At 42.8% G+C, this 11,647-nt stretch overlaps 1 protein-coding gene across 6 annotated transcripts in view; it reads left to right on the top strand.

Annotated features, from left to right (window-relative positions):
• The first annotated feature begins 1,089 nt into the window (after positions 1 to 1,089).
• The window catches only part of P4HA1 (prolyl 4-hydroxylase subunit alpha 1), a 53,170-nt gene continuing 42,612 nt past the window's right edge, over positions 1,090 to 11,647 (top strand). For all 6 annotated transcript variants that reach the window (XR_014789385.1, XR_014789386.1, XM_084845608.1 and 3 more), the window contains exons 1-5: positions 1,090 to 1,143; positions 7,185 to 7,301; positions 9,493 to 9,589; positions 9,990 to 10,141; positions 10,725 to 10,862. Coding sequence is in view for 4 of the 6 variants with exons in the window: in XM_084845608.1 (XP_084701734.1) it covers positions 7,214 to 7,301; positions 9,493 to 9,589; positions 9,990 to 10,141; positions 10,725 to 10,862 (475 nt within the window). In the remaining 2 variants the exon portion in view is untranslated. The remainder of the gene's footprint in view (positions 1,144 to 7,184; positions 7,302 to 9,492; positions 9,590 to 9,989; positions 10,142 to 10,724; positions 10,863 to 11,647) is intronic.

The following is an 11,647-nucleotide window of genomic DNA, read 5'->3' as shown; positions in this document are numbered from 1 at the left end:
AAATAAAGGCTGGTTGTGAGGACACAGTCCTACCTAACTGAGGCAGTGAAGTAGGCTGAAGGGATTCAGTGTAGCAACTTGTCCTTCACTCCCGCCTGAAAGATCCATCTCCCCCTCCCACCTAACTGAAGATAACCAGCTGTCATTGTATGATTGGAGGGAAGGGAGTGAACACATTTTAACTTCCATTGGCAAACCCCATCATCTTCCACGTGGTCCATTTTGTCTCAACCTGCTGCCAATAAACTCCAGTAGGAACAAGGGAGCAGTGGTGCAGGTAGGACTGGACCTTGGGGCCTAAGTCCAGGGACCCCACCCCCAAGTGATCCCCCCAGAGAGCGGCAGGTGTGCAAGCAAACTCTGTTTTATTCGCGTAGTCATTGTGGTGCTGTGATTTAAAGTGAGTTTAAAAATGCAAAACCGCACATGCTCAGAGTGTTCAAAGCCTTTTCTCAGCCCACCCACTTTGCCCCGTTATGCAGCAGTTCTATTGGTATTACTCAGAAGTAAGTCCCACTGCGTTCCGTGGGGCTTACTCCCGGGTAAGCGTGCATGGGATTGCAGCCCCCTTAACCAGTGGCGGCTGGTGCCCGCTGGGGCTGGTAGGGCAGATGTTCAGTATTCTATTGACACTGCCAGAAGAGGACAGGAGAACATCGTGTGTGGCACTTGGTAGCTGCACACGTAGCTGGCTGTGCGGGGATCTCTCTGCCACAAGTGGGTGGGGGACAGGCGGAGGGTCACTGTCCCTCTTGCCCCCCCGCCCCTAGAACCGCCTCTGCCCCTCTTGGTCACAAGTCTGCTACCCCCCAATCCTTAAGGAGAGCCCCTCCCCATTCAAAGCGGGGGGGGCAGGCGGAGAGGGGCGCTTGCCGCCGTCCCCTGGCGAGGAAAGGGAGAACTGGAGGGGGGGCACAGCGACGGGGCTTGCGCTTGCGCATTAATTAGGGGCGCCGCTGCTGCTGTGACCGGCCTCACGTAGAGCCGCTGCAGCCGGCGCCAGGTTCCGAGGAGCCGCCTCCAGAGGCCGGTGGGCGGGGGCCTGGCCCGTAGAAGCATTCCGAGAGGGGCCTGCTGTTGTCGGGTCTGGGAGAGACGGAGCAGGCTGACGGGCGGGAAGCAGCGGCTTGGCTTTTCTCCGAGGTAGGCTGCCGCCCTTCGCGTGTGTGGGTGAGGTGCGGGTGGATAAAAGGCGGAGGGCTCCGGCGTGCGTTCTGTTTCTTTCCCCTCTGCCCAGGAGAGAGAGAAACAGGCGGGGAAGGCTGCTCGTCGTTGCTCCCTCCGCTTGCCCGAGCGAAGTTCAGTGCGAGCCTGCGTCGCCCCTCGTCTTTAGCCGCCTCGGGAAACTTCCTCATTGAGGCCGGCCAGAAAGTATGTCGCACTCTTTGACCGCCTCCCCGCACCCCCTTTTGTCAAACCTCCATAGCGGTGGCACTTTATCCCGTTTTAACCCGCAGGACTAAATCTCCTTTTGGTCACTACTCCGCTGCTCCCTTTCTACGGGCATGATGGATGGTGCCTCTTTGCTCGGGAATCTCCTTGCCTCCATCAGCACTTTCTCTTCCCTTTCTCTTTCGCAAAGAGGCTTTGCACCAAGAGGCGCGCCGGTGGAGAGCCCCGGGGACGTAGCAGTCTTCTTTCCTCTCGGGCAGTTCAAAACCCTCTCTCCTTTCCTGGAAATCACAGTGCCTGGCGACTTCAGTCCAGCCCAGTGTACGCAAAGATTTGTTTTCCCCGTCTGTGCCCCAAAGGAGAAATGTGTGTAGGGCTGACGTGGAAGTGGGTCTTTATTTTACTCCCCCCGTCTGCTTCAGCTCTTCTTCCGCCAGTGAGGACAAGAGTTTTAGAACGGTTCATTTCCCCCTATAATGGATAGAGTAGTGTGTGTGTGTGTGTGTGTGTGTGAAGAAATCTGATTCTTTCCTCCTCATCTCTGGCTGTTATTCATGCAAAAAAGTTATTCATCCAAGTCTTGATACTATGCTGGTTGCCCTGATACCAGAATGCATGCAAGGCCTACTATTTACTTAGAAAAAGGTTTTCTTAACCACATAAAGTTTCCAAGTTTAGCCAAGCATGCATTAATTTTCAGTTATTTCTTAAGCAAATCAGATCTGACTTAGAATAAAAGGCTTTCAGCTGGATTGGTTTGTGCAGACATTCCTAGGAAGCAATGCATGCTCTGGATCCCCCCCCCCCGCCGCCCCCCTCCAGTACTGTAAATTGATCTTGCAAATAAGAGGGAACAAACCAAAGAATGGACAGAGACAGCCAATGCAAAAGAGGGCTGTTTATACAGAAACACAACTATTTCTTCTTCAATTCTGGTACTTTTTACTAGATTTCACTTGGAAAGAATTTTGAAACGAATTGTTACGTGAGTGGGGGAGGGTGAAGTACGTGGCAGTAGCATTTTTCCATCAACCTTTTGCTCCTTTCACAAACTTTTGCAAAGAAGCTATTTATGCTGACTGTTACTCATGCTCACTAAGTATGAATAGCATGCTCTTTTAAGCAGGTCTCACAGATATGAAAAAAAGAGCTTTTATAAATGTGGGATTATATAAGGTACTGTTCTTGATAATTTATTAGGTAATCTAAAATACAGGATTTATCTTCAAAAGTTTTGATAGTACTGTCCTGAGAATTTAGTATTGCATCATACTTGGATTATACAAAAGTATGCTGAGTGCACTTCTGTAATACTCAAGGTCTGCATATGAGATTTCAACAGCAAACTAAAAGTGAGTTTCCTGAAGCTTATGCAGCTTAAAACGCTGTATCAGCAGGATATTCTGAATCAATTTATTTGCTGTTCATTAATTTCCTTAGCAGCCAAACTGAAATTTTAAACATTTAAAAGCAGATATATAACTTTTTTCTTTCATAAAAGAATGTGAAGAGACTGCGTAGTTAAGGCCATGCAATGTATACTGAGGCTGTAATCTTTACACATTTACTCAGGAGTAAGCCCCACTGAATTCACTTCTGAGTAGACATTGATAGGATTGCACTGTAACCTACTTTCTGTTCCACTTTTGAAAGTGGTGTAACTTTTGAAGCTATCTTGGAATATAGGGATAGGCAGGCAAAGAAGACCAACTGGACTGTGTTGGTCCACCCCACCCCACCCCACCCCACCCCACCCCAACATCTACCCTGTAAGAAGGAAAAGGAGGATGAGGCAAGCAAAGAAGACATCAGAGCTTGCTCCAGCTGGGCTGCCCACCTCCTAGCCATCTACCACCACGTTCCCCTGTAGGAAGAACAGGCGATCAAGGGAAGCAGGCAAGGAAGACTTCAGAACTTGCTCCAGCTGGACTTTCCTTTTCCCTCAGGGCCAACTGACACCAACTGCCTTCTGATTAAATACTTCATTATGTTTGTGCTGTTTTTACAAACATTAGCTTCCTTTGTATATGTGTGATGTCAAAGCAGATGGCATTTTTATCTGAACCTAAAGGAAATAACTAACTTTAGGACTGATTGTTCAATATTGCAAATACATGAATGTCTCCCTATTTTGAAGGGGAAGTTTTCTATGCCCTCAGGTTCCTGAAAATTATACATCTCTAAGAGCTAGGTAGATAGGGCAACTTCAGCTTCAAACTTCAGTATGTTTTTCTAAATACAAAATGCTGCTAGGAAGTAGTATTGACCTAATGTGCTGCGGGCTGACAAATATCAGTCTCTACTACCTCTTCCACAAATACTTTCATATATTTGTTACATGGTCAAAAGGTAGATACACTTGACTGTGTTTTTGTTTTTGTTTTTCAGGTGATTGAGATGCACATGAATCCCAGTCTTGTGAAATACTGTGCTCTCAAATACTTGGTTATAAACTAAAATCTAGTTTCTGGTTGTTTACTGGTAGTCATGCTGCCATACTTTGAAAGACTGGGTTGTCTGTGTGATTATCAAACTGCTAGAATATGATAAACTCACAGGCTGAAGTAAAACGTATACCTGGAGACCTAGCCTGGCTTGCCAATAGTGACCCTGCCAGCTACCATTCTGTGGCTGGAGCAGAATTATAGAACAGTAGGGTTGGAAGGGGCCTATAAGACCATCGAGTCCAACCCCCCCCCCCCCCGATGGAATGGATTTGGCCTCCTGGCATTGCCTTGATGTGTATGCTGCTTCTGCTTGTAAGGGTTATATTAAGGCTGGAAGAGTGGGCAGTAGGGACCTCAGTGCTGGTGCCAAAAGGAAAATAGAGGGTCAAACAAGCAAGGAATCCCAATGCCCATGGGCCCCATGTAAAGGGATGTGGATGAGCAACTGTGCCTCATAAAGAGGTTCATGTGGCGAGGGTGAAGTTAGGCCAGGGAGATCACGAAGGGCAGTTGGATGGGGATATGGAGATGATTGATGAGAAGCTTGTTGTTGTTTATTCGGTCAGTCGCTTCCAACTCTTTGTGACTTCATGGACCAGCCCACGCCAGAGCTTCCTGTTGGCTGTCACCACCCCCAGCTCCCCCAAGGTCGAGTCCGTCACCTCCAGAATATCATCCATCCATCTTGCCCTTGGTCGGCCCCTCTTCCTTTTGCCTTCCACTTTCCCTAGCATCAGCATCTTCTCCAGGGTATCCTGTCTTCTCATTATGTGGCCAAAGTACTTCAGTTTTGCCTTTAATATCCTTCCCTCAAGTGAACAGTCTGGCTTTATTTCCTGGAGTATGGACTGGTTTGATCTTCTTGCAGTCCAAGGCACTCTCAGAATTTTCCTCCAGCACCACAGTTCAAAAGCATCTATCTTCCTTCGCTCAGCCTTCCTTATGGTCCAGCTCTCGCAGCCATAGGTTACTACGGGAATACCATTGCTTTCACTATGCGGACCTTTGTTGTCAGTGTGATGTCTCTGCTCTTAACTGTTTTATCAAGATTTGTCATTGCTGTCCTCCCAAGAAGTAAACGTCTTCTGATTTCCTGGCTGCGGTCAGCATCTGCAGTAATCAGACAAAGTCTGTCACTGCCTCCACGTTTTCTCCCTCTATTTGCCAGTTATCAATCAAGCTTGGTTTTTTTGTGGTTTAGTTGCCTGACCCTAAAGTTCCAGACTTTGATATATGTCTTAATTAAGAGATATTCTCATTGTATCTTCAAGATTAATTGGCAGAACTAACCACATCTTTTTCCTAACATTGACTTGCCATTTCTATACTACTGTATGTACCCAAAAGAAAATGTACATGGAGAGACTAGAGTGGGAGGAAAAGCACAGTAGCTGTCTTCTAGGCTAGTCTATAATTACAGGTTTAGCGGAGTGACTCCCTTGATTCCGGATTGAATTTTAAAACCACAGTTGGTGACAACTGAAATGAATTGAACTAAAAAGCTTGACATCTGACTGAAGTCTCAGAACATCTCTGGTGGCAAAGAATTCTAGAGCTATCTTTGTGATGTTGCAAAAATACTAGAGATTTCTCATATTGGATAACAAAATTGTGAAAGGAAACAGGCTGCTATGAAAATATGCCTGGCAAACAGAAAGATTCTAGTGCAGAATTCCATAGCCAATTACTAGAAATATTTTCATTTTAACAGAATATATGATAAAATCTCATAGGGTTTTGCTGTTGAGACTGGTTAGCCTCCAGTGGACACGTTAAGTCTCACTATTGACCTGAAGGAGTGAGTGATATCATTTTTTCCCATTTTAAGTGAGTGATATCATTTTTCCCATTTTAAGGAAGCACAACAAAAGCTCTGTAGCACAATAAATGATTATTTCCATGAGGTTAAGCTAGGAAGTATTTTCTGGAGATTTGAATCACACCTAAAGTCACTTAGTTTTTCCAGGCACAGCCCGTTACACAGTATACAGTAGCCTTCCCCAGCCAGCTGTCATCAAAATGTGCCGGACTATAGTTCCTTTCATCCCCAGTCAACCTGATCACTGCTGACACATACCTGCAAGATTCATCTGTGGTACCTCAAAGACTAATGGATTTATAATGCCAAATTTTTGTCATGAAAGCTTAGTTGTAAGGTCTGTTAGTCTTTAGGGTGTCACAAGACTCTCCTTTTATCAAAAGAGAAAAGGTGTGTTCAATATAAGGGCATCTTAGAACTATGGCTAGAATTAAACCTTGCTAGTGGTATGTGGCTGCCACAGAAACAGCATCTTCTCTCTCTTACATTAATATGTAGTAAAGTGCAATACGTGATGTCATCGCATTGAGTTTCCTCACACCCTCCACTTTGACCACTGATTGTAGGTGTGATGAAACTTGGAGTATGATAACATCATATTGCGTGTTTTGTTTTACTATGAAGTAGGAGGACATATAGACTCATTTTCTGCACCTACTGTGCATCTCCATAATATCTAGATTTGGAGGTGTACAGTCTCTGCAGAAATCGTAAATCAGTCCTAGAGGGCTGATTAACATGTTACACAGGAAAGACTCTGTCACACTTGTTCACTAAGTATCTCCACACCAAATACTTCAATATGTTAAGGGAAGAGGCACCTCTGCAAACACAAGTAAACACTTGTTCAGGAATTGTAATTAGCCAAAGCCCCAGGGCATGGCTGGGATCTCATTCTGAACTACACCTTGAAAAAATTTGTTTTTAAGAAGTGCTGAGGATTATGCTGCAGTAATTAAACCTTTTCTCCTTAAGTATTGCTAAGATTAAAATGCTGGAGTACTCTAGAACAGGTCTTCATGCTCTCCTCCTCATTTAAAAAAGGAAGAAACGCAAGTACCGCCAGTGTAACTGCGTGTAACTTTTGACAGTGTAACTTTTGACAGATAACTCCAGGAAAATGTTGCTCTTCCCAGGCATCTTCATGCGGTACTGGTGTTTCATGGAATGAACACTCTACAGGGGAAATGGTGTTCATTAATGCTTGCTATCTTACAAGGCTAGTTTGCCTGCCCATATTCCAAAGATGCACATGTGTAAATAAATTTGCTGCACAAGTGGTGTTTCCACATATGCATGGTTCTGTTATATGCATATAAATCACTCCTTTGGTTCCACAGCCTATGTATTGTGTTTCACGCCTTTAGAGCGCAATCCTATGCATGCTTAGACAAAGAAAAGGCCAACAACTCCCAGCATTCCCCAGCCAGCAAAGCTCTGTCTAAACATGCATAGGATTGTGCCCTAAATTAGTTAAAAACACATCCCAGTACTCTATTTAAAGTGTTACTTTTCTTCTGTCTTAGGTTTCTATCAAAGTGAGAGTAATAGAACTATGTTGCTCACAAAGTCCAGGTGTCTTCTAGTCCTTTGTGTTCTGCTTCCCTCTTCTTATGCTCATACGGACTTCTTCACTTCAATTGGTAAGCAAAGCTTTTGTATAGAATTGTCAAGCACTTCTGAATGATTCTGTAATGATAACACTGAAGGTTGTATGTTGATTGTATTATTTATGTATACATGTCATTAGTTGCCCTTCCAACATTTAGTGAAGACACCAAAGCTAAAACATGACCTGTGATGAAATCTAAATGTTCAATAAAAAAATCAGCAAATAACTATAAAACATAGTTGCAGGAAGTTCTCAGAAAACAATAAAAAGGTATTAGAAAGCCCTAAACTGATACTGTGCTTTTTGGGTTTTGTTTTGTTTTTTTAAAGAAGCTAATAGTACTAGTTGCTTAGATGAATAATGTGTCTATTTTTTTTTTTTGTAAATGGAGGACTATTTGTGGATGTGGATCAGTGCACTCATATGTTAAGATCAGTCATCAACATTTTTGAATTGGCTGAATATGTGGTTGTATCACTTCTGAGTCACACAAGATGGCTAGGCCTGTAACCCAGTGTGGTGGTGTGGCTACAGTATTGGACTGGAAGCCCGGAGATCCAGGGTCTAGTCCCCACTCGGCCATGGAAACTCACTGGGTGACTTTTGGCCAGCCCAACCTACCTCACAGGGTTGTTGTTGTGAGACTAAAATGGAAAGGAGGAGGATTGTGTACACTGCCTTGGGTTCCTTAAAGAGGAAAAAATGCAGGATATAAATGTAATAAATAATAAATAAACAAACCTAACCTTGCATATAAGTACAAAACACCTTTTTCCTGTCAGATATGTTGCTTGTCACAAGCTTGCTTGCGTGATAATACTGGCATGCATCTTTCCTGAAGAAAGTAAGAATTCCCTCATAGCAAGAGGCTAGCTGCACAGTTCCTCTAACACATCATTCCCCAATGTGGTGCCCTCCAGAAGTTTGGGACTACAGCACCCATCAGCTCCAGCCATCATGGCCAGCATTATCTGAAACATCTAGAGGGCACCAAGCTGGGGAAGGCTGCTTTAATAGGCTAGTAGTTCTATTGATGGGGGTTAATAATAGAGGTTGGAAGTGGCCTTAGGGAAAGAGAACTTGCACTGTTTGTGCAGTATTACTAACCTCCCATTTATTATGAGATATGTCCAATGTCTGACACTTGAATTCATAATTTTAATGTGTAATGCTTCTTTCTCCATTTCTCAAGCATATGTGACAACTACTAATTGTTGTGATGGGGGTTATTTCACTTGGCTGTTTGCTTTATGGTGGAGTGGTTATCATTTGCTGTCTTACCTGTTGGGGGTGTGGACTTAATGTAGAAACAACTGGAAAGTGTGGGGGAGGCTGCTTTCCCAGTAGAGAGAAAAAAAGCAACTTTCTGCTGTCTGCTGGTCAGCATCAAGTTGTAAATCCCATTTTCATTGGCTACTCATAACAATAATGTGTGCTACAGAAGGCAAACTGAATTTGGGGACGAAGGGAGTCCTTGAAAGCCATAGTATCACTTGCAAAACTGCCAGTAAATCTTAATGTGTTATAAACTGCCATTGAGAAACTCACTAACTCAGGAAAATCCAAATCTAGAAGGATATTATGCAGGGGCAATTTAAACTATGCAAATTTATATTAAAGATTTTGCAATGTTTGCAAGGTATTAGTGTGGTGAAACGGGTCATTGCCTTACATTCCACTCAGTTTGTGTCACAAAGGTAACCTGTTGACATAATATTCTCCTTAACTGGCAAAATTAATGAAGATTGGCTTCAAACTTCCACAATGGCCCAGTTCAAACCGTGGATTGAGAAGGTGAGCAGAAGCAAGCATGTGTGCTGGTTCCCGCACACTCACCTGCTTCCGCTATAATGAACAACCCAGGGATGGAGCATTATTGTGATGTCCAAACCTGGACCTCTGGATTGTTGGGGGACAACCCAAAGTTTGAATTCATGGATGCACACCACTCATGCCTGCTTGTCTTCTTAATATTTGCAAGTATTAGTGTGGTGAAACAGATCATTGCCTTACAATGTGCGTTCAGTTTCAGTTACAATGGTAACCGACATGCGAACTGGGTCTGTAGGGAAAAACCTCCTAACACCTTTTCGGAAGTACTGGAGAGTGCAAAGTAAATGCAAACTCCTTGCGTATTTAGGTGTGTTGATTTTAAAAGCTATGCTGCTAAGACTTTGTAACAGTGATCATAGACGTAATGATTGCACTGAACGATCTTTTAGGTCACATGACAGACCTGATTAATACTGAGAAAGACCTGGTGACATCACTGAAAGACTATATCAAGGCAGAAGAGAGCAAGCTGGAACAGGTTAAAAAGTATGTAGTGGCTTGAATACTAATCTTTAGTGGTGACTCCACAGTGCATACAAATTTGGCCTTAGGCTAAATAATATATGGCTTTTGTGGAAGTAAGAATACATTTGTTATTTCTGCAAGATGTTGGCTGTAAGCAGTCCAGAGTTAAATAAGATTTATGGATAATAAAATATTAGCACAGGTCTTCTTCAGCTTTACTTCCTTATTAATCTAAACTGCTTTGAACCTTTGGAAAAATTGTAGAAATATTTTAACTAAAAAAATTAAGATTAGTTGTATTATGAGCTAACTAAAAATATACAATTTAGCATTTTTAATCTTGAAATAATATAAGGTATGTTAACATTACTGTGTGATAATGACTTAGTAAAAATATTTAGCTTATATTTTATCTCTCTAGGTGGGCAGAGAGATTGGATAAGCTGACAGATACTGCAACAAAAGACCCAGAGGGATTCTTGGGACATCCTGTGAATGCCTTCAAGTTAATGAAACGACTTAACACAGAGTGGAGTGAGCTAGAGAATCTGGTCCTGAAGGATATGTCTGATGGTAGAGTTTTTTTTCTTTTTTAAGCCAGTGTAGTCTGGAAGTCTGACTTGGATATTGAGAGCCAGATGGGGTAGTGGATAATCAAATGAGCAGTGAGCCAGGAAGTCCAGGATTTCAATTCTCTCCTTAGCTATGAGCTCAGTAGTGTCCTGGAGGATTGATAATATCTTTTTTTTTGGGGGGGGGGGGTGAAATCTCAGTGAGATTTGCAGTAGTTGTGCCAGCAATATCACTGTTTAGTGATCTTGTATCACTAAAAATCAGATTAAAAGTCTGTCTCATCCCCTTCATGGCTAATAGGAATGGAGATGCAGCACTTTGCTGAATGTGTTTATGGCAGAAATGGGAGGAGGTGAGAACCAAAAATTCAAGTGAAACCACAGAGGCCTTAGAATAAGGTGTGACAGAGTTCAATGTGATGACCTAGAAAATATATACTAATCTACTTTAGGCCAGAAGTAGCCGAAGTAGTTCCTGATGAACTAGAAAAAAATATATTTGGGCACTGTCATGTAGTGAGACAAATTACATGGAATCCATGCAGAGGAACTGAGAACTATGAAAAACTTATTTTTATCTTTAGGGTTTATTTCCAACATGACTATTCAACGCCAGTATTTCCCTAATGATGAAGATCAGACAGGTGCTGCCAAAGCTCTCTTACGGCTCCAAGATACATATAATTTAGATACAGACACTCTCTCAAAGGGAAATCTTCCAGGTAAAATTTTTGCGAAATTTTTGCGAAGTACAGGGGGAAAGTCTTTCCTTAAGAAGAAAAGTGTGTGTGTGTGTGTGTGTGTGTGTGTGAGAGAGAGAGAGAGAGAGAGAGAGACAAAGACAGAGAGAACTAGTACATGCATAGTGCTAAACAGTGATTTCTTGCTGCAGGAATGAACCCTATGCTTGCATAGTCTGTTCTTCTCCTCCCCTTGCATACTATAATGGTTAATTACTGGCATCTACTTTAGCACAAACCATAGCTTGCATTACATTTGAAGTGCCAAACTATGGTTTGTGCTTGTCCTCCAAACCAAGATTGCAAACCAACTTGAAACTGTGGTTTGCAATTCTGATTTAGAGGACAAACAAAATGTAGTTTTCTCATCTAATGGCAAATAGTTGTTTGTGCTAAAGGAGGAGAAAGTAATTGAAGCTGAGCATGAGAAAGAGAAGAGCATGTGAATGCAAGGCTCATTCTTGTGGCTTGATGTGCTATCCGAACAGAGTTTGCTTTTGTGTCTAAGAGTGTGTGTATTGTTGCACCTTCCTCCCAGCTCCCAACCTTGGGAGACAAGCACAAAAGAAAGAGTCTGTGACATATTGTCATAAAGCAACATTTTTTTTTTATGCTAGGTGTTTCTATTCCTCTCTCTCGCAATACAAAATTATCCTATGATGTATCTGACAGATTGGTTTTTGTTTGGGTCTCATTTGTAGTAGTAATGCTATCTATCAGTAACTTGTGTAGGGATATGAATTAGATTATATTGTTTTGACCTTTTC

This window comes from Heloderma suspectum, chromosome 3, assembly GCF_057233095.1.
Source record: "Heloderma suspectum isolate Gila_16-S chromosome 3, 16-S_ref, whole genome shotgun sequence".
Classification (NCBI taxonomy): Eukaryota; Metazoa; Chordata; class Lepidosauria; order Squamata; family Helodermatidae; genus Heloderma; species Heloderma suspectum.
The sequence above is the reverse complement of the archived record's forward strand: the minus strand, read 5'-3'. Positions and strand labels throughout refer to the sequence as shown.